The sequence below is a fragment of the Scyliorhinus canicula genome, chromosome 19 (assembly GCF_902713615.1).
Source record: "Scyliorhinus canicula chromosome 19, sScyCan1.1, whole genome shotgun sequence".
In the NCBI taxonomy this organism is placed as follows: domain Eukaryota; kingdom Metazoa; phylum Chordata; class Chondrichthyes; order Carcharhiniformes; family Scyliorhinidae; genus Scyliorhinus; species Scyliorhinus canicula.
The window spans coordinates 63,717,512-63,741,366 of record NC_052164.1 but is presented as its reverse complement, the minus strand read 5'-3'; the positions used below and the strand labels follow the sequence as shown (position 1 = coordinate 63,741,366).

Here is a 23,855-nt window from a genome sequence, read left to right as displayed (position 1 = left end):
GTGTGTATATGTTTGTGTGTGCATGTATGTTAGTGTGTATGTATACATGCGTGTGTTTCTACATGTGCTGTGCACGTATTGTATGTGTGTGCATCTACTGTGTCTGTGTTGTGCTTGTGTGTTGTGTGCTGTGTCTGTTGTGTGTGTTTGTGTGTGTGCTGTGTGTGTGTTGTGTTTGTGCATGTATATTTGTAGGTATGTGTACATTTGTGCATGTGTTGTGTGTGTATTGTATGTGTGTGCATTTGTGTGTGCTGTGTTGTGTGCGCTGTGTTTGTATGCTGTGTGTGTTGTGTGTGTGTGTGCTGTGTCTGCATGTGTGTACTGTGTCTCTGTGTGTTGTGTTTGTGGATGTTTTGTGTGCCGTGTCTGTAGACCATAAGATGTAGAAGCAGAATTAGGCCATTTGGCTCATCGAGTCTGCTCCACCATTCGATCATAGCTGAAATGTTCCTCGTCCCATTTTCCTGCCTTCTCCACTGATCTCAGTATTAACCAAGAAATCCCCTGTATGTTGTGTGTGTATTTTGTCTGTGTATGTGTGTTCTGTCTGTATGTTGTGTATATGTTGTGTGTGTTGTGCTGTTCTGTATTTTGTGTGTTGTGTCTGTGTATGCGTGCTGTGTCTCTGTGTGCTGAGAGTGTGCTGCTCTGTCTGTTGTGTGTGTTGTGTCTTTATGTTGTGTGTGTGTTATATGTTGTGTATATGTGTTGTGTTGTATGTTTGTGTGTGCTGTATATTGTGTGTGTATTGTGCTGTATATTATGTGTGTGCTTTGCTATATATTGTGTGTGTGTTGTGTCTGTGTGTTGCTTATATTTTCATTGCCGGTTTAGCTTTTTAAATGCATTGCCTTGTTTTGATCTGGGACACCGCTATCTTATAGAAAACTGATGCAACAGATAATGTTTGTGTTTCATTTTTAATATAGTTCAGCATCTCGTTGGCAAACATGGTAGATAAGGGAGGACCCGGCCAGAGCGGAATCTATATCAAAAGCAGGAATATTAGTTTCTTGAGTCAATCCGTTGATGTAATAAACCAAAACAGCCCGATCAAGAATTAATCAATTCAATTTCACATTCGTGCCCACACGGAAATTAATGTCGGGTACATTGGTAGTTCGTTTACATAATTAAAAAAATTATTTAAATTTTGTTTAAAAAAAGCAATAAAATAAAGAACATTACTCTATCATAGATATTTAACCTTAAATACATATGCACTGACAAAATAAAATCTATTCCAATGCATTGAAGTAATCAGTCAGTGAGTCCCACCCTTGTGCATTACTCGTTCACACATCAAACTCCTGTTCAAGGTTCTTACAGACAGAGGGGCGCAAACAAGTTCAGGAACTGATTTGTTCGGCATGTGAGGGATTGTAGCCTTTTCCTCTGAACATATCCAGCGATAATACCGAGGCAAGGGGTGACTCTTATTGTTCATGACACTCTTTGCTTTCCTCAAAACTCTCTAAGAGCAGGTTTAATCGCGCGAAACCTACTCAGCAAATACCCTTCCTGCTTGGTTCAACAATCTCAGTACCCTTAAAAAGTATTATTTCCTAAGACAGCAGTTCAAAGTGCTAATTGTGTGCAGTGTGCCACTGCAGTATGCAATGCAGCATAATGCATATTTTTGCATTATCCAACGAGGTTAATTAATTTCAATTAAATACATGTTTACACTGTATAGGAGTAGATTGGTGAATAAATTGATTCCCTAATCTTTGACATTGTAATCGCCCTTTCAGTGTAAAATGAAACTCTCTGGGTTGTCTTCCCTGATTATGGAAGGAGAAAGCAGGAGAGGCGATGCTGATATATATTAAAAATAAACACAGACAATATCTATTGGATCACTTTTCTGTAAGAAAACTCTGTGAGAAGCTGCGGAAACGGACCCCCTACCCCAAACCCCATCATTGCCGAGTCCCAACAAAATACAATTCTCGCTGCGATTATTGGGAGGGTTATTTCCTCAGCCCTGACCGCTAAACTCTGATCTTCCGGCCTCCATAAAGATTTTGAAAACCTGCCTTGTTATGCTGTGTTCAGCGATGTGTTTCTGAGAGTTTTCTAACGCAGGCGGGTTATACCCAGAATGGGAGATTTTCTGAAGGTTGGTTTCAACGGAGCTAGAACTAGATTCGATGGGATGAAAGTCGGGGATGAACAGATTAGGTTGTCCACGGGGGGTCCTTGATATATTTGATTTCAAGTTAAAAAACCCGCTTTGAAAGTTTGATTTGAACTCGCCCCCGGTGACTTACTGCGTTGGCTAAACACAGTGAGCCCTCTGTCCCTTTCCATCTCCTATCTCACACCTGCTGGCTGCCACCTGACATATATTGAAGTGTAGATAGAAAGGGAGCTTTGGGGTATAATTCCAGCAGTGCTCAGTATTCTGATCCTAACAGATATGGTTTGCTTCGTTTTTGTGTTAAACCTGTCTGACCCTGCTTCCTATTGAATAGTTCAGAATTTATTTGTAGAAAATAATGATAGAATATCATTAATAGATTGGGTTCTAGATGTGAAATATGGGTGTAAATAGTGGCTTACACTCTTGCTGTTCGCCATTGCTCAGGACATGTGCAGGTCCGGTGGTGTGGCCATTCAGCCAAGTGCATGTTTGATGATGCTCTGAGAACCTTGGTACCAGCCTGAAGACCAACTTCCTTCTCTGGGCAATGTTAAAGCCCGCGCTCACCCGTATAGACTACACGTTTACTAACAATTTGAGTTGTTGCTGTGGCCCTCTCAGGGACAAATCGCACATCAGAGGGCTTTCCCTCACCCAGGTATGGAAATCCACATCACTCAGGCTGTCGGTGCACTCAATGCGGGATCGGACTCTCTTAAACCGTCTCTCGCGGTTACTTATGTACCAGAGCCCATGCTGACCGCGATGTCGTTCTGCAGTAAGACCTGAGCTGCCTTTGTTTCAGTCTATCCGAAAGGAGGATGGAAATTCACCCACAGAGTCCCTCTAAACCCCTACATAAATTGGGGTTGGGGTTTAAGGGTCGCGGGATCTAAATTGTTTAGATGTGAAAATACCCCAGAGCACCAGTGACGACACTTTGGATTCTACAGGAGCTCACCTGGCTTTCCCAAATTATTCCACCTTCCATTTAAAGCAGCTTTATGATCACGACACCTATAGGGTAGCATGCAAGGAATAAAAGAGATTGACTCCAGCGTAATCCGAGACATTTTCACACTAGACGTGTAATTTATCATATACATCGGGGTTTACATTTTGTTCAGTGTTTAATCTGACCGACAACAGCCCTCAAGATTAAAACAAGAAGGTTAATAAAACAACCCTGTCCCCATAGTTAGCCCTTAGGGGCAGGGTTTCGTTGCTAGCTCCAAAATATTAGCTGACCTCCTTCCTCTCCCCTCCCCCAGCCCAATACACAAACACCCACATGAATACAAACATACTCACAAAACACACATGTAACAAATACACTTACAGACGTGCACACACACACACACGCACACACACATCCAAATCCACACGTACAAACACACAAACATACATTGACACATAATTCATGGACCACCTTGATTAATTCCATTTCATCTACATTAAAAATCGAATCCAGTGAAATCTTCCAAATTATTACAGCGTTTAGGAACAGAATGGCATTTTAAACCAATACAAAACGATGTAAAATACATTTAAAACAAATGTGATTTGGTGAACACCTTTTCACACGTTATTAAAATATTTGGACGAATGCCTGGTGCCAGTCATGTATTCCTAATGCCATATTCTGCGCCATGGGTTGTGTTCTGCAAACTCCCAGTTTACTAAAATGTACAACATGTTATTGAACTGTGTCTTGGACAAGTATGTTAAAATGCAGTCGTTTCCATTTTACGGAATCTATCATATTCCGGAGGATTAAGCAACAATTTGGCTCCTAATAACCGTGGTCTACAAATACTTCACTGCAGAATTCACTACCATTTCGTTCACGCTTACTCTAGAGTTTAGTGTTCTCCGAAATAATGGAATCTTTCAGCTTTGCAGATCTGAGCGTCTCTGTAAATATCATCTGATTTGAAGAGTGTGGGATAACCTGGGGGAGGGGGTGGAGAGCATGGAGGGGAGGAGAGGGCTGAAAGGGGAAATTAAACTCAATAATAAGATCAAAGAATGCAAACTTCATTGAGGTTGTTGAGGTGACGTTTGCTCTGGGGTTGTTCTGAGACTCTATCCTTTGCACCAGAACCAAAATACAAGTGGCAACGTTACGTTATGCAGGGATGTCCTTACACCCGAACAAGGTGAGGGGGGGGGGGGGGGGGGGATAGGCAGAACAGCAGAGATCTTGCCCACCAGAACAAGGTGGTACTGCAGACGTAACAAGTACTACATGGTACGCACGACGTTTTCGACGCGCGATACCAGACTATGCAAATGTTCTTCTGATGTACCCTCCGTACCTCAGACGGCCACAAATACAGACTAACGCTCTTTTTTGCAATTTCGGACTATTATAATAAGACGCCGCTGTTTCTGCCAAGCCCTGTCTCAGGTGTCCCAGTTTTGAGTGGCTTTAAGTGATACCAGCTGTCTTTTTGCTTGCTCTCTTCAATTACATTGACTTTAAAGGTGATTGTATTTCGCATTATTGCTGCTGTACACTTTGGGTCTGAGTCATGTCCATTTTTTGAGGCACAGCATTTGTAGATTATAATGAAATCCAAAAATGTTTTGGATTAAATATTTGCTTAACATTCCTGATCTGACAGTGAGGATTTAGCCTTTTGTCCATGCAATCTTCTGAACTTTAAATAAATTAGAAATTCAGTCCAGAAGTAGTTAGGGTTTACTGTTCAGTTCTCCCACTACTGGTGGAGTCATGCTGTTAATCCCATACAAATTCTCAAATAACACACTGTTGTTCTGGTAACATTTCTTTTCAAATGTGTATCCTAACCTGAGGGTCATTTAGCCTCACATCACAAACAGAATTAGTGAGTGTTTCAATGTCAACAGCAGGCTGCTTTTCAACATGGAGTATTTGATAAAAACTCATGATAATCATGGTTTCTGAGAAGATCTAAATTAAAGAGACAGGGCCAGCCAAGTACTAGGGGCTCCGAATAGGAACTTGACCCAATAGAAAATGTATACTCCCTTTAAACCGAAAAAAAAGAACCCTCGCTCAGGAGAGAGGTTAATTAAACAGGGCAGAATCACAAGTCTTCATATCTGGTGTTACAATATTATTCTGATAGCCCTTTCAGTAAGTAGAGTGCCACCGAGCTTCCAATTAGGTTGGTTTAATTTAAAAGATCAGGGGCTCATCTCACAAAATGCGGCTATGTCCCCACCCAGCGTAAAAACGCAGGTGTTGCACTCCTGAGTTTCCTGAAAAAAAATACAATCCGATCCACTTATATTCAGGGGGCTAGCAGGGACCCGAAGTGCTTCACGCAGCTTTAGCTGTGGATACGGGCCCCTGCACGTCCGGTTTCAAGTTCGTGCATGCGCATGGCGGTGGCCTCCAGTGGCCGTGTCGAGCGCCATGGCGGACTCGAACCGCAGAGGCATCTGTAAGATGCAGCCCCCCCCCCCCAACCCCCCCGATCAGCCACACACCCGAGGATCCGTCCGGCCCAATCTCTCCCCCGGCCACCCCATCAGGGCGGCCGCGGACTGAGTCCGCAGCCACCACACGAGAGACCCGACCGGCCATACCATGTTATTTCCACGCCGTCGGGAACTCGGCCGGTCGGGATGGAGGTTCGCTGGGCAGACCTCTGGCAATGGCCCCCCAGCCGCACGGCATAATTCGCGAATGCGCGAATATTCGGGGCCCGGAGAATCACCGGAGTGGCGCCGGGCCCGATTCTATCGGGAAATTTGGTTTTCCGCCCCAAATGCGATTTCGGCGCAGGGCTGCAGAGAATCCAGCCCAGAGTTTTTATAGAATTATTTAGATTTAATTAAGATAGAATTAATTACAGATTTAGATTTGCTAAAATTCATTTCAAAATGCATTGCAGACTTCTGCAGCTCAGAATTGTGCATTTAGCCCAGCAGGCCAAAAGCAGTGTTAATGCTCCACAAGAGCTTCCTCCAAGCTTACTTTGTCTCACCGTGACATCATATCCTCTGTTTCCCTCTCATGTACTTCCCTAGCATCTCGTTATCATCATCAGGGAATATTTTTGTTCACCTGGATGTGATCTTCTTAAGATGGATATGATATGGTTATTGGGTGCTTCTCCCTCTCCAGCATGAAAAGCCACTTCTCTAAGTAAATTCTTATCCTCTATATTGATGACAACTCCTTTACCAAATCTATTTTGGACTGAAACTGATTGCCTCTCCCACAGTGTAGCTCTTTAATAACTCCTCCTGACCTCATCCATGCCAACTTTCCTTGATAGTTGGTGACTCATTCGTTGTTTTGGGCTCATTCTTGAATTTTCATAGAAAATATCCTAAATCTTCTGGTTTTGACTCTCTCATTGGTTCATCATTTTAACTATAAATGCAGCCTAACACTTCCTAAAATAATCATGCTTCAAAACATTAAATAAATTGTAGACACACATACACACAGATCATAGAATTTACAGTGCTAAAGGAGGCCATTCAGCCCATCAAATCTGCACCAGGCCTTGGAAAGAGCACCCTACTTAAGCCCACACCTCCACCCTATCCTTGTAACCTAGTAACCCCACCTAATCTTTTTGGACTCTCAGGCCAATTTAGTATGGCCAATCCGTCTAACCTGCACATCTTTGGACTGTGGGGCACTTGGAGGAAACCTACGCAGACACGGGGAGAACATGCAGATTCTGCACAGACAATGACCCAAGCTGGGAATCGTACCTGGTACCCTGGAGCTGTGAAGCAACAGTGCTAACCAATGTGCTCCTACGCTTGGCATGCCATGGCACATGTTGATGTTTTAGTACAAGTAATTTCTTACAGGAATTTAAAGTACATGGCAAATTGTTACTCAATAAATGGGACAAATATATACTCGTAAAGGGATGTTAGGTCTATGAGCAAAGCAGGGGAGTGGGTTTAGTTAGATAGTTGTTTCAAAGAGCTGCCAAGAGTATGATGGGCTGAATCACTTTCTGCTGTGCTGTCATGTAAATTGTATGTTATTGGCCAATAAGCATTTTGGTCTTTAAATGTTTAAGTCTCATGCCTCATCAGACCTCTCCTCTCCCACATTGCAACAACAATATCCATTCATATACCAATTCACTGTCCATTCCATTCTATATACTTAAAATGGACATTTAAAATTAATTAGCATGTTAAAAATGAAAAAGTAATGGAAAAACACACAATAATGTTCTTAAATTTGTCCATTCCATTTTTCAATCATAGCAATAACTTACTCCCTTGAGGCTGATGTAACCAAACACCTCAGTCTACAGTTTTCAGTGCCAACACATGACGTCATGCCCACAATCTCTCCAATCTCTCTGTTTTTCACACTTCACGAGCTACAAAGTTCCACACTTCATTCTGTCTGCTGACACCTTGATCTGTTTGTCACTTGCTCTTCAATTTATAGGTTCATTGACTCTATTCTCCTCTCTGCATCAAATCTGTTCCAGTCGCACTCTGCTGACCTGACTTTCTCTGCCCCTGCCTCCTCCCCCCACCCCACCCCCTCCCCCAGAGATAAACTCTTCACAATTTGAAGTTCTTGGCTCTCTGCGTGTCATGGATGTAGCATTGGACAATCTACAAAACACATGGGAATATGGATCAGCCTTTGATTGCTTTGATAAAAAATTGAAGTAATTCAATTCCAAATTACAAAGCTTAAATACATAAATTTCCATAATTTCAAGAGATTTGTATGTGGAGAGATGTTAATTTTCTTCTAGATGTGTTTTGAAGTAAAGGGAGGGATCAGGAGTTGGGGATTTATATCAAGGATTTCAAACCAAATTCTAAGTGGAAATTGATATGGAGGCCAAACAAGCAACCCAAAATATGATAAATTATTTCAGTATTCTGTTGTACATCTTGCAATTATTTTTCTTATTACCTGAGGAGAAATCAGATTATTTACAAGGATGATTTCATATTTAGGCCTGAAATTAGCTTTCAATCTCATATCTCATCCATCACAAAGACCTCCTGCTTCACCAATATATAATTTTACATCTTCGCCCCTGCCTCAACTCATTTCTCACTGAAATTCTCATTCAAGCCTTGGCTACCACTAGACTCGACTATTCCAATGCTCTTCTGGCCAGCTTCGCAACAGTCTCCCTCTGTAATCTACAGCTTATCCAAAATTCTGTTGCCTAACTTATGTCAAGCCCTGTTTACCCTTCACTATTGTGCACGATAACCTATTAAGGCTCCCAGTCCAACAAGACTTCAGTTAAAAAATTCTCATCCTTGTTTTTAAATCCCTCCATAGCCTTGCTTTGGAGGTCTTGTGGCTTAGTAGGTAGCATGCTGCCCCAGAACTGAAAGTTCTGAGTTCAAGTTCCACTCCAGGATTTGCTCATGATGTATTTCAACAAGTTGATAATCATCCTTCCAACACTTTCCCACCATTCCCCAAAAGGGGAAAAGTGTGTGTGAACATGGCCTCACCCTCTCTATTTCTATAACCTTCCGTCCCACCATCTCATTATAATCTCTGAACTCCACCATTTCTAGCCTCTTATGCATCCTCAATTGGTCACCACAGGGCCATGGCTTCAGCTGCCGAGGCCTTATGTTCTGAGGTTCCCTTCTTAAGCTCCTCCGTCTCTCCCACCTCTTTGAAAATGCTCCTTAAAACCTAACATTTTGATTCAGCTTTTTGGTCACATCCCCTATTGCATTGATCAGTGTAACACTGCAAATATTCTACTACATTAAAGACCGGGCAGCACGGTAGAATAGTTGTTAGCACAATTGCTTCACAGCTCCAGGGTTCTAACTTCGATTCCCGGCTTGGGTCACTGTCTGTGCGGAGTCTGCACTTTCTCCCCGTGTCTGCGTGAGTTTCCTCCGGGTGCTTTGGTTTCCTCCCACAGTCCAAAGATGTGCAGGTTAGGTGGATTGGCCATGCTAAATTGCCCTTAGTGTCCAAAATTGCCATTTGTGTTGGGTGGGGTTACTGGGTTATGGGGATAGGGTGGAGGTGTGGTCTTGGGTAGGGTGCTCTTTCCAAGAGCCGGTGCAGACTCGATGGGCTGAATGGCCTCCTTCTGCACTGTAAATTCTATGAAACTATCTATGAAACATTCTTTATCCATCAAATCATAGCCAGAGAATCATCTACAATGTCTTCTCTTCCTGCTCCTGTACCTGTATCGTAGAAATGGAACATGAACAGTATCGTACAATAGCAACTGTTCAGAAGTCTAGCTATATGTTTTCAAGAAGTTACCACATTCGCTGTTTTACAAATATGTCATTATATTGGTTATAAATCTATTAACAATGCCCTAAAGACATTTCATACAACATTAATTATTGGTACCTCAAAATGGCATGGTGCCACTAGTTTGGAATTAGTTTGGTGAAAAGGGTGCTGTGTTAACAAGATACACCTGTTTGAAAGTCTCGTTTTAGCACATGATTTTGGTCCTAATTGTTGATTATCATAATTTGAACTTGCCTGGAGGTGTTAATTCAAAGCCTTGCAGATTTAACAGTAGATGCAATTTTCATGGAGCAGTATTTATGGAGTGGGCTGGCTGACACACAGTGGCAGGTTTCAGGATGGCTTCAGAACTGAGTTAGAGGGTATACAAGCTCTCAGATGTGGCAATGGAAGTCCCAGTGGAGGACCCGAGGAGGAGGGATGTCCTGCACCCACAAGGGGGCATCAGTCCACCTAGGTCTTCTATTTCCCTGTCCCTTACTCCTGCAACAGCTGGTTTGCTGTCCCTGGCCTTGGCCTCATCTTCTCCCATTCATGACTGAACAGTCCTTTTCAACTGGTGTATCTTATAAACTTTCCAGTAAGATACAATAGAACAGCACTAAGGCTTTCTAGGTGACATCCTCAGAACATTTTGCAAAATAATTGTTGATAGAATGTTGGTGAAGTCAGAAATGACATCCTATGTAACAATGGTAAAGTCAAGTTATCTCTCTGCATAGTTCCAGATCTATCGGCAACTTTTGCACATCCTCTTCCAATTCCTTGCCACCATTTTTCATCTGGGTGGGACTGCACACATCTTGCTCCATTCTTTATCCATCTAATCATAGCCAGAGAATCATCTACAATAGCTTCTCCTCCTGCTCCTGTACCTGTATCACAAACTATTCTTGACCTCTTCCAATTTCTCATCTGCATGATGCCCCTCAGTAACATCATCTGAAAACACATAATCAGTTTTACAGGAGCCAGCTCAGCCTCACCGCCATCTATCTGGACTCCTCCACCTTTTTCTAATTTATCAGATTGCTTGTCCAACATCTTCATCTTCTAGCACCTAAAGTTGGTTGGTTCCTGTTTTGGCTTTTCTTTTCATTTTGATGCCTTGCACTAAACACAGAGTAAACGTTCATTGCAGCTCAAGGCTGCATCTTCACCTTCTAGCACCTAAAGTTGGTTGGTTCCTGTTTTGGCTTTTCTTTTCTTTCATAAATTTAGAGTACCCAATTCATTTTTTCCAATTAAGGGGCAATTTAGCGTGTTCAATCAACCTACCTTGCACACGTTTGGGTTGTGGGGGCGAAACCCACGCAAACACGGGGAGAATGTGCAATTTGAATGTGCAATTTGAATGTGCTAAACAGAAATGACCTCCAACACTTGGAAAATCAAAACCATTGTCTTTGTTTCTTGCTACAAATTATGTTCCTTAACTACTGCCTCCATTCCTATCCCTGGCAATTGTCTGATTCTAAATCAGACTGTTCATGACCTTCAACCTGAATTGTGCTTCTGATCATGAATCCACACCATCACTAATTTTCACCTTTGCACCATCGCTGCTCTCTGCCCCAACCATTCCTCATCTGAAACCTTCAAACATGTGTATGTTACCTCTAGTCTTGGCTATTCCAGTACACCCTTGGCTAACCTTTCACATTTTATTCCCCAAATTCACACCAAATTTTGCTGCCTTTCTTCTTGCTGGCACCAATTTCCATTCACCCATCACCCCTGTGGCCACAGGTTAGCCAATGCCTGGATTTTAAAATTCGCGTCCTTGTTTTCAAATCCCTCCATTCCCTCAACCCTCTCTAATTTTGGAATTTCCTCCAGTCCTACATTCCTCTAAGATAGCCGTGTTCCTTTAATTCATTCCTAAATCTCTCTGCCTTTCTTTCCTCTTTTAAGATGCTCCTTAATACCTATCCCTTTGACCAAACTTACAGTCAGTTGCAAAAAAGTCTCCATTCATGGCTTGGTGTCATATTTTGCTGTGAAAAATCTTTGGATTTTTATTGCATTGAAGGCATGATACAAATGTAAGGTGTTATTACTGAGAAGGAGTGCTCTAGAAAATCTCCTGATGTATTTCAAAAATTCTCTTCAAATCTCCAGCACCAAGCGAACAATTAAATGTGATATACTTTTAAGTAGTGCTCAGAGTTCTCTGCAATGCCATGTTCACTTCCGTTCAGCTAATTGCTGTTGGAAGGAGGTCATTAGATGAAGTGTTATGTGTGCAACCTCTTTAATATCTGCCAGTAAGCATTTTAACTGTCAATCAGACTCTTTATGATTCTCTGGGCTATATTACTGGCATTGGCTTCAACTCCTGTAATAAGTTTGCATTAAATGTCTTGCACTAAACACAGAGTAAACGTTCATTGCAGCTCAAGGCTGCATCTTCACCTTCTAGCACCTAAAGTTGGTTGGTTCCTGTTTTGGCTTTTCTTTTATAAATCTAGAGTACCCAATTCATTTTTTCCAATTAAGGGGCAACTTAGCGTGTTCAATCCACCTACCTTGCACATCTTTGGGTTGTGGGGGCGAAACCCACGCAAACACGGGGAGAATGTGCAAACTCCACACGGACAATGGCCCAGAGCCAGGATCGTACCTGGGACCTCGGCGCCGTGAGACTGCAGTGCTAACCCACTGTGCCACCGTGCTGCCCCTGTTTTGGCTTTTCTAATATTAGATGGAGTGAGTTCACTGCTGGTTGATCACCCTCCATATCAACCATAATTTTTAGATTAAGTGAGTGGTTTTACAGCTGAAACACATCCTGTCGCTATTTTTTAGCATTTAAATATTTGGCCAAAATTGCCCTTAAACCATAAGACATATGAGCAGAATTAGGCCACTTGGCCCATCGAGTCTGCTCCGCCATTCAATCATAGCTGATATTTTTTCATCCCCATTCTCCTGCCTTCTCCCCATAACCCCCAATCCCCTTATTAATCAAGAGCCTATCTATCTCCGTCTTAAAGACACTCAATGATTTTGCTTCCACAGCCTTCTGCGGCAAAGAGTTCCACAGATTCACCACCCTCTGGCTGAAGAAATTCCTCCTCATCTCTATTTTAAAGGATTGTCTCTTTAGTCTGTGTTGCTGTCCTCTGGTTCTAGTTTTTCCCACAAGTGGAAGCATCCTCTCCACGTCCACTCGATCCACACCTCGCAGTATCCTGTATGCTTCAATAAGATCCTCCCTCATTCTTCTAAACTCCGAGAACAGACCCAGAGTCGTCAGCCGTTCCTCATACGACAAATTCTTCATTCCAGGGATAATTCTTGTAAACTTCCTCTGGACCCTTTCCAAGGTCAGCACATCCTTCCTCAGATACGGGGCCCAAAACTGCTCACAATACTCAAAATGGGGTCTGACCAGAGCCTTATACAGTCTCAGAAGTACATCCTTGGTGCTATATTCTAGCCCTCTTGACATTAAAGCTAACATTGCATTTCCTAATTGCCGACTGAACCTGCACATTAACCTAAAGGGAATCGTGAACAAGGACACCAGCCACGTTTTCCAGTTGTCCAATATCTATTTTTGCCTCTCTCTTACCTTTTATATATTGAAAGAAACTCTTTCTATCTTCTTTTATATTACTAGCTAACCTGCACTCATATTTAATTTTCTCTCCCCTTATTGCTTTTTTAGTTACCCTCTGCTCGCTTTTAAATGATTCCCAATGCTCTGGCTTCCCACTAATCCTTGCCACTTTGTATGCTTTTTCTTCTGTTTTTATGCTGCCCTTGACTTCTCTCGTCAACCATGGATGTCTTGTCCCGCCCTTAACATGTTTCCTCTTCCTTAGGATGAATTTCTGCTGTGCCTCCAGAATAACCCCCAAAAACTCCTGCCATTGCTGTTCCACTGACTTCCCTGCTAGTCTCCTTTTCCAATCAACTCTGGCCAGCTCCTCCCTCATGTCTTTGTAGTTACCCTTATTTAATTGTAATACCGTTACATCTGACTCCAGCTTCTCCCTCTCAAACTGCAAGGTAAATTCTATCATATGCTGGTCACTGCTCCCTAAGGGTTCCTTCATCTTAAGATCCCTCATCAAGTCTGTCTTATTACACATCACCAAATCCAGAATTGCCTGTTCCCTCGTGGGCTCTACTACAAACTGCTCCAAAAAAAACATCTCTTAAACATTCCACAAATTCCTTTTCTTGGGATCCACTACCAACCTGATTTTCCCAGTCCACTTGCAGATTGAAGTCACCCATGATTATTGTGATATTGCCTTTTTTACATGCTTTCTCTATCTCCTGATTTATTTTCTGCCCCACATCCTGACCCCTAGGGGGCCTGTGTATAACTCCCATCAGGGACTTTTTGCCTTTGCGAATCATCAACTCTACCAACAGAGATTCTATGCCTTCTGATTGTATATCGCTCCTTGCTATTAATTTAACTTAATTCCTTACTAACAATGCAACTCTGCCCCCTTTGCCCATCTGCCTGTCCTTTCGATAGGACACATATCCTTGTATATTAAGATCCCAGCCCTGATCCCCTTGCAGCCACGTCTCTGTGATGCCCACAACATTGTACCGGCCAATTTCAATGTGTGCAACAAGCTCATTTACCTTATTCCGTATACTGAGCATATTAAGGTACAATAACCTCAGTCCTTCATTGACCACCTCCCTTCTCACACTTGTCACATTTTTTACTCTGCCGGAGGGTGATGTTCTATTATTTTGGTTCTCTATTTTCCCCTTCAGTTCTGACACCTTCTAAGCTAACGCTCTGGTTCACACCCCCCTGCCATACTAGTTCAAACGCTGCCGAGTGACACTAGCAAACCTCCCAGCCAGGATATTGGTGCCCCTCAAGTTTAGATTCAGCCCGAAACGAAAGGGAAAATGCTGGAAAATCTCAGCAAGTCTGGCAGCATCTGTAGGGAGAGAAAAGAGCTAATGTTTCGAGTCCGATGACTCTTTGTCAAAGCTTAGATTCAGCCGTTCTTCTTGTACAGGTCGCACCTGCCCCGGAAGAGATCCCAATGGTCCAGAAATCTGAAACCCTTCCTTCTACACCACTGGTTTAGCCATGTGTTTAGCTGCATTATCCTCCTATTTCTAGCCTCACTGGCATGTGGCACAGGGAGCAATCCTGAGATTACAACCCTAGAAGTCCTGCTTTTTAGCTTACTGCCTAACTCCCTGAACTCCTTCTGCAGGACCTCATCGCACTTCCTGCCTTTGTCATTAGTACCTATGTGTACTACGATCTCTGGCTGTTCACCCTCCCCCTTCAGGATGTCCTGTGTTCATTCAGAGACATCCTTGTTGCCTCTTGTTATGTGTTTGTAATCCGTTACAGGATATGGTCCAATTTCAGTGTGTGTTCTACATGAGAACGAAGAGCAATCAGAGGTGGAAAACAGAGCTGGGATTTAGAAAGAATTTTGTGAGCGATATACTCAGAGATAGTGAAGTAAATATGTTTTGTTGCAAGCAACAATTATCAGGTCAGACCTACCGAAGAGTCATTCAATACAGAAAAAATTGAATGAAAGGCAGAACATTCCTAGTTTTTTTTTATTTAGCAGGATCTCCGTACATCAGCAGCTGTGTGATGTCCCTATTCTCACATATCACCTGGGTGAGCTGCTCGACACAGACTAACCTAATGTTACTGTGAGATACTCATTTTCTTTTTTTTCAATAAATGTACCCAGACAGTTATGCTCATGCTGCCCTCTTCTTGTACCAGGACAGGTATACTCATGCTGTCCTCTTCCTGTACCCAGACAGTTATGCTCATGCTGCCCTCTTCCTGTACCAGGCCAGGTATACTCATGCCACCCTCAGTATTGTACTTGGACAGGTATACTCATGCTGCTCACAGTCCTGTACCAGACCAGGTATACTCTTTTTTTAAAAAAAAATTTAGCATGGCCAATTTACCTACCTTGCACATTTTGTGGTTTGTGGGGGTGAGACCCAGGCAGACATGGGGAGAATGTGCAAACTCCACATGGACAGTGACCAGGGGTCGGGATTGAACCTGGGCCCTTGGCGCCGTGATGCAACAGTGCTAATCACTGTGCGCAACCATGCTGCCTGAGATACTCATGTTCTACTTATGGCCACTTTTGATGAGCGAGTTAGTCAACTCTAGTTGATGCATGGACTTAACAATTTGGAAATAGTATTTGTAAGAGATCTGCTCAAAACACTGTGAAATTATTGGGTGCTGATGAAAGAGACAATGAGAAATAGGTATTCAGAAGGAAGATAAATAAATAAATGAACTATTAAAAAAAATATTATTTTCCCATATTTTGATTTCATAATCCTTTATGATGTGTGAGTCACGCACCCCCTTCTGGAAAAGTCTGGTAGTTCAATTGGAAAATCAACAATAGGGATATCTTGAATCCATTTCACCGTCCACTGGGGATCTAGCCCAGAAAAATATGAAGAGTGTGTTTCAGCAGATGAATGATTCATGCTTGACACTGGGGCACTGGGTAAGGCACATTTGATCTCTGGATTCCTGCATTCAGACTTGAATGTTGTATGAGGGTGCCAGAAATGAACCAGTTATGACTCTCTATGGTTCCTCTTTGTTGCAGCACATCTCCAGACAGTTGGCCCAAAATAGCATTGTCCATGGGTCAGGATCAGGTTGGCCCAGTTTCTTAGTGATAGGTGTTGTCTGCATTGGGTAGGAAATTACTGCCTGACAGAATTATAAAAATAAAATTTAAATAAGCAGTTAATGTGCAACATTAAGGTAAGTGGTTTGAGCTTCTATTTTATTGTCAGCACGGTGGCACAGTGGTTAGCATTGCTGCCTCACAGCGCCAGGGATCCGTTTTCAATTCCAGCTTCAGGTGACTGTGTGGAGTTTGTACGTTCTCCCCGTGTCTGAGAGGGTTTCCTCCAAGTGCTCCGGTTTCCGCCCACAGTCCAAAGTGTAGGGTAGGTGGATTGGACATGATCAAACGCCCCTCAGTGTTCAGGGATGTGTAAGTTAGGTTATGGGGTTGTTGGGACAGGTTGGAGTGCTCTTTCAGTGGGTCGAATAGCTTCCTTCCGCACTGTAGGGATTCTATGATTCCCCAGACCCCAAAACATAGTTCTTAAATGAAACTAAACACATTCCAGCCAGCGTTTTCATTTAATTCTACTGTGTAAATAATTCAACATTAGGTGATTGAAGTGCACTGATTGAAAAGCTGAGTCTGTTACAAGTAGGTCCTAGTTCTCCAGTAACTGAATTAACAATGAAAGATGCAATGTGGAGATACACTGATGTGCAAGGAATTGTGGAGATACAAGGGACAATCATAAATTTTGGATGAGAGTTTGTGATAGCTTTCAACCTGAGGTTGGTTTGATAAATTCAAGAGAGGTAGAGGAGCAACTATTGTTATTGACCACTTGTGATGATTACTTTGGTCAGTTGGATTAAATAGTAGGTGAGAACGAGCAAACTAGCTGTGTCATGTAATGCTCAGTTTACTATGCTGTGAAAACAACAGTTATTCCCATCTTTCCAAAATGGAGCATTCTCGCCATTCACATATATTTTTATGTAGGAGGATTCATATTGCAAAATATTTTTGAACAAAAGAACAAAGAACAAAGAAAAATACAGCACAGGAACAGGCCCTTAGGCCCTCCAAGCCTGCGCCGACCATGCTACCCGTCAAAACTAAAATCTTCTACACTTCTGGGGTCCATATTCCTCTATTCCCACCCTATTCATGTATTTGTGAAGATGCCCCAAAAACATCACTATTGTCCCTGCTTCCACCACCTCCTCTGGCAGCAAGTTCCAGGCACCCACTACTTTCTGTGTAAAAAATTTGCCTCGTACATCTCCTCTAAACCTTGCCCCTCGCACCTTAAACCCATGCCCCCTAGTAATTGAGCTCTCTACCCTGGGAAAAAATCTCTGATTATCCACTGTCCATGCCCCTCATAATTTTGTAGACCTCTATCAGTTCGCCCCTCAACCTCTTTCATTCCAGTGAGAACAAACCAAGTTTATTCAACCCCTCCTCATAGCTAATGCCCTCCATACCAGGCAACATCCTGGTAAATCTCTTCTGCACCCTCTCTAAAGCCTTCACATCCTTCTGGTAGTGTGGCAACCAGAATTGAACACTATACTCCATGTGTGGCCTAACTTAAGGTTCTGTACAGCTGCAACATGACTTGCCAATTTTTATACTCAATGCCCCGGCCGATAAAGGCAAGCATACCGTATGCCTTCTTGACACCTTTGTTGCCCTTTTCAGTGACCTGTGGACCTGTACACCTAGATCTCTCTGTCAATACTCTTGAGGGCTCTACCATTCACTGTATATTCCCTACCTGTATTAGATCTTCCAAAATGCATTACCTCACATTTGTCCGGATTAAACTCCATCCGCCATCTCTCCTACCAAGTCTCCAAACGAACTAAATCCTGCTGTATCCTCTGACAGTCCTCATCGCTATCAGCAATTCCACCAACCTTTGTGTCGTCCGAAAAACTTATTAATCAGTTACATTTTCCTCCAAATCATTTATATATACTACAAACAGAAAAGGTCCCAGCACTGAACCCTACGGAACACCACTAGTCACAGCCCACCAATCAGAGAAGCACCCTTCCATTGCTACTCTCTGCCTTCTATGATCTAGCCAGTTCTGTATCCATCTTGCCAGCTCACCTCTGATCCCGTGTGACTTCACCTTTTGTACCAGTCTGCCACAAGGGACCTTGTGAAAGGCCTTACTGATGTCCATATAGACAACATCCACTGCCCTACCTGCATCAATCATCTTTGTGACCTCCTCAAAAATCTCTATCAAGTTAGTGAGATACAACCTCCCCTTCACAAAACCGTGCTGCCTCTTGCTAATACGTCCACTTGTTTCCAAATGGGAGTAGATCCTGTCTTGAAGAATTCTCTCCAATAATTTCCCTACCAGTGATGTAAGGCTCACCGGCCTGTAGTTCCCTGGATTATCCTTGCTACCCTTCTTAAACAAAGGAATAAGATTGGCTGTTCTCCAATCCTCCGGGCCTTCACCTGTGGACAGTGAGGATCCAAAGATTTCTGTCAAGGCCTCAGCAATTTCCTTTCTTGCCTCGTTCAGTATTCTGGGGTAGATCCCATCAGGCCCCGGGGACGTATTCACCGTAATATTTTTCAAGACGCCCAACACCTCGTCTTTTTGATCTCAATGTGACCCAGGCTATCGACACACCCTTCTCTAGACTCAACCAATTTCTTCTCTTTGGTGAATACTGATGCAAAGTATTCATTTTGTACTTCACCCATTTCCTCTGGCTCCACACATAGATTCCCTCCCCTATCCTTCAGTGGGCCAACCCTCTCCATGGCTACGCTCTTGCTTTTTATGTACGTGTAAAAAGCCTTGAGATTTTCCTTAACCCTATTTGCCAATGACTTTTCATGACCCCTTTTAGCCCTCCTGACTCCGTGCTTAAGTTCCTTCCTACTTTCCTTATATTCGATACAGTCTTCATCTGTTCCCAACCTTCGAGCCCTGACAAATGTCTCCTTTTTCTTTTTCATGAGGCACACAATATCTCTCGTTATCCAAGGTTCCTGAAATTTGCCATATTTATCCTTCTTCCTCACAGGAACATGCCGGTCCTGAATTTCTTTCAACTGACATTTGAAAGCCTCCCACATGTCAGATGTTGATTTACCCTCAAACATCAGCCCCCAATCTCGGTTCTTCAGTTCCTGCCTGATATTGTTCAAATGAACCTTCCCCCAATTTAGCACATTTACCCTAGAACACTCTATCCTTTTTCACCAGCACTTTAAAACTTACTGAATTGTGGTCACTGTTCCTGAAATGCTCCCCTAATGAAATTTCTGCCACCTGGCCAGGCTCATTCCCCAATGCCCGGTCCAGTACAACCCCTTCCCTAGTTGTGTACATATTGTTTTAAGAAGCCCTCCTGGATGCTCCTTACAAACTCTGCCCCGAGCACGAAGTGAGTCCCAGTCAATATTGGGGAAGTTAAAGTCTCCAATCACAACAACTCTGTTGATCTACTCCTTTCCAAAATCTGTCCACCTATCTGTTCCTCTTTCTTCCACTGGCTGTTGGGAGGCCTGTAGTAAACCCCCAACATTGTGACTGCACCCTTCTTATTCTGGATCCCTACCCATATAGCCTCGCTGCCCTCTGAGGCGTCCTCCCGCTAACCAGTAGCACAATTCCTCCATCCCTTTTACATCCCCCTCTATCCCTCCTGAAACATCTAAATCCTGGAACGTTTAGCTGCCAATCCTGTCCTTCCCTCAACCAGGTCTCTGTAATGGCAACAACATCATAGTTCCAAGTACTAATCCAAGCTCTAAGCTCATCTGCCTTATCTGTTATACTTCTTGCATTAAAACATATGCCCTTCAGGGCACCAGTCCTGCTGTTTTCAGCAACATCTCCCTGTCTGATCTTCCTCAGAGTCATACTGGCCCTATTTCCTAGTTCTCCCTCAGTTTTTTCACCTTTTGACCTATTGCTCCGGTATCCACCCCGGGCACAGTATATGCCTCCATCATTCCCCAGTGACTGTATTACCGAGTGTGAAACAAGATAGTTTACCCTATGACCTAACTGTTATTATCTGTGCAGTTGCCTTTGTTCTCTTCACCTCACTTTACCTTCTTTAAGAAAAATCCCTCACTAAATCATACCGGATAATCCTGATTCATTGTTCATGCAACTGCTTTCTTGGTTTAGGAAAAAAAAGTTGAATTACCTTTCATTTTAAAACAAGATGTTTTACCAAAAGGAAAGTTGTTCAGAAAAATAAATAGAACAATTGATTTACCTGGTATAAACAAGTTGCTAACCCTAAAAAGCATCCTATCTGGCTGCATCACAGCCTGGCATGGCAACTACTTGGCCCAAGACCACATGAAACTTCAGAGAGTCGTGAACACAGCCTAGTCCATCACACAAAATTGCCTCCCATTCATTGACTCCATCGATACCTCTCGCTGCCTGGGGAAAGCAAGCAGCATAATCAAAGACACCCCCACCCGTCTTACTCACTCTTCCAACTTCTTTCATAGGTCAGAAGATACAAAAGTATGAGAACACGCACAAACAGACTCAACAACCACTTCTTCCCCGCTGTTACCAGACTCCTAAACGACCCTCTTATGGACTGACCTAATTAACACTACACCCCTGTATGCTTCGCCCGATGCCAGTGTCTATGTAGTTACATTGTGTACCTTGTGTTGCCCTATTATGTATTTTGTTTTATTTTATTTTCATGTACTTAATGATCTGTTGAGCTGCTCTCAGGAAAATACTTTTCACTGTATCTCGGTACACGTGACAATAAACAAATCCAATCCAACAGGACTGAGTTTACAATGTTGCATTGTTGGAGCTGCTGCCTTTTCGATACATGGTTAACCCCTGCCTCCCTGTTCAGGTGACTATAAAAAAAATCTCATAACACTCTTTGGGGAAGAGCAAAGAGCTTTTCCAATGCTTGATCTGCAAGCCACTCTCAACCAATGTCAGCAAAAGCAATTGAAGGGGAATTGCTTTGTGCCAGTAGCAACTAAATAACAAATCACCAGCTCATTCTGCAACATTCACTTTTTGTTTGCATTGACTTCAACCCAGAATGGAACAAAACAGGTGGCAAATTTACTATGAACTAACTTTGTGCTTCAAGCAGAGACCAGTTTTGACCTATTAGCAGTTTGCTTGTATGATGTTCTTTTTCTGGAACTTTACTACGTACAAATGGGCTGTCAAATATGCATTGAAGATAAAGTAATTATTTGATATGAAGCACTTTGTGCTTCAAAAGTATGTGTAGGATGCTCTATAAATACAACTTGTTTATTTCTATCTTGTGACCTAAATTTTTAAAATCATAACACAAAGCACAAAATCATAGGTGGATTATAGTCAATCTCCTAGGTGATATTTATCATGTCACATTGCTGGCCTTGCATATCTGACTTGAAATTTGTAATCCATTTTTAGCAGGTAAAAGAATTTTAATTAGTATTTTTGAAAATCAGTTAAGTAGTTTTGTGGTTTTATTTTGATACCTGTTGAAGCACTGAGATGGTTTTAATTTCTACCAGCCTATGCTGTTTCAGCTATGAGATGTTCATGATTTGCAAATACTACAAAGTGTTTACTCGGATGCGGATTACACACGCAATTTGCGTGGTCTAGCCAATCTGGGATGTTTTACACAATGATACTCTGTGTAACCAAATTACATACTATTGGATACTTGTGGTAGGTCTTTATTTAACTGGTTACAATATCTTTTGTAGGTAGCTCTCCATTAAGCTATTCCACATCATCTCACACTGACCAGCCAGCACGTCTCCCAGCCAAAGAAGGTGGGTTGAATTTGCTTATTTTAAACTGTTTATAAGTGATTTTGAAATAAAGCTGGAACAGACTTTTGGTTTTGTTCAGGAGAATTCAATATCCCTGTGTTCAAGGTAATATACAATATTTAATCAATATCCACATGTTGCTTTGTCCAAACAAATCTCCAGTTAAAGAAAATTTCATCAGAGTCCAGTGTACTGGCTGATTTCCAACTTTTTCTGCGTTCGCATTGTGCGTAAACCATTGATTCACTGCAGTAGCTTATCAATTTACCAACCATGCATTAAAACTGACATCATGGATTAGTCTCCATCGTGGAAACTGTCTGATTTGTATTTAGAAACATGAGACTGGATTTTATGCCCCTCTGCTGGTGGGTTTGAAGGTGGGGAGATCACAAAAAATCTACCGCCAGCTTTCCTGCCACCGACCAAACCACTGTCAACTTATCTGAAATTTTAGGAGTGGGGAGGTGGCAGCTGGCCTGTCTGTTAAGGGTCTCATCTCCCACTCATATTTTACCTATGCCAGGAGACCAATGCCATTTTACCTGAGTGGGCTGGTATACCCTGTGGGTCCCTCGGTCAATTGGAGGCAGCCTCTCCTCAAGGTCATTCCCCCTGTAACTCTTTCCCTGGCTTCATTGACCCAGCCCTCAGTACTTCTTTTGGTGAGAGCTCCAACCCTGGAATTAGAGCTCGTGGGCATGGTAGAATTGGCCTGTAATACAGAAGTGGCCACTACTCCCAGCTGGTAGTGCTGGGACTCCAGAGCTGCTGGCCATCTGATTGATTGGCAGCTCTTCAAGGGGGAACGTGCTCCTGAAATAGAGGTAGAAGTCTCACCTTAAATCAATTAATGCTGCCCAATTTTTAAAAGCTGACATTTTCTTCAAAGGGTGCCTCCATGTTGAGGCATTCGTTCTTTTTCATCATGAATATGTAACTCCCACCTTGGCTGGTGCAGCTAGTGATGTGACAGTTTTTGCTGATCTCCCTTTGGCCCTCCAGCTTTGAGAGCCCACCTAAGGATAGTGAGCTCGCATCTGCATGAATTGACCGGGCCTTTTTTAAAATCCAGGTATCGGGAACATGTTGTGTGGGTTCCTGACCCAGAATTGAAAATTCTGGCCTCAGAAAATTCCCATGACTAATGTAAATTCATACAATATTTAATAAGTTGGATGACGAAAATTCTAACCTCCTGAATAAGGATACTGTATACTCAGGTTTCTAGGAGGGGCGGTGAATTAGCATGCAGACTTTAGTCTTGGAGATATGGGCCCAGGATTTCTTCGTAGCTTCTCCCCCCTCATTTTAAATTTATTCGAAGAGCAAGAGAAATCATGTTCATGCTCATAGCCCTTCCATAGCAACAGTCTTTGGTCTTTGAGGGGACACCAAGCTATGGTTTCAAATCTATCCTGGAATGACTGAATGTAAGTACCTCAATTTTCCTTTGGTTCTCAGGAGAACTATATGAAATCGATGGTGGAGATGGGTTACACATTATCAAGGGTGTCCAAGCTGTGGAAACTTGCGCATTTCAGTCTGGAGCTATAGATAGTGATGATAGAGATCCAATCATATGACAACCACCCGTTGAAAGGATTTGTAGGTTGATAATTATAGGTCGCACTATGAATACCTTCACACATCTTCTTGGCCATCAAGTCCTGGGTGGGTCCCGAACCCAGAGCCTCTGGCCTGAAGGCAGGAATGCTACCCATTGCGCTGAAAAGCCTCTGTGAAATAGATGGAAGAGCCTCAAAACTACAACGTGGATGTGCAGCAATAAATTGTCACAATTGACTATTTTGTTTTGCGAAGCTGTACAAGTAGATGATAAAATCATAGAATACTACAGCATGAAAACCGTGCAATTTCTTGAAGAGCAGTCCAATTAGTCTCACTTTTTGGCTTTTTACTCATATCACTGCACGTCTTTCTCATTCGAAGCTACTATTGAATCTTTTTCTATTCTCCCAGCAAGCAATGCATTCCAAACCCTAACCACGCATTGTGAAAAAAAGAGGTTTCTTTTTTTGCCAATAACCTGAAATCG

At 42.6% G+C, this 23,855-nt stretch overlaps 1 protein-coding gene across 4 annotated transcripts in view; it reads left to right on the top strand.

Annotated features, from left to right (window-relative positions):
- Positions 1–23,855, top strand: part of fli1 (Fli-1 proto-oncogene, ETS transcription factor) — a 91,164-nt gene that overhangs the window by 10,791 nt on the left and 56,518 nt on the right. For all 4 annotated transcript variants that reach the window (XM_038778748.1, XM_038778747.1, XM_038778751.1 and 1 more), the window contains one exon: positions 21,728–21,796. In XM_038778748.1, the coding sequence (XP_038634676.1) occupies positions 21,728–21,796 (69 nt within the window). The remainder of the gene's footprint in view (positions 1–21,727; positions 21,797–23,855) is intronic.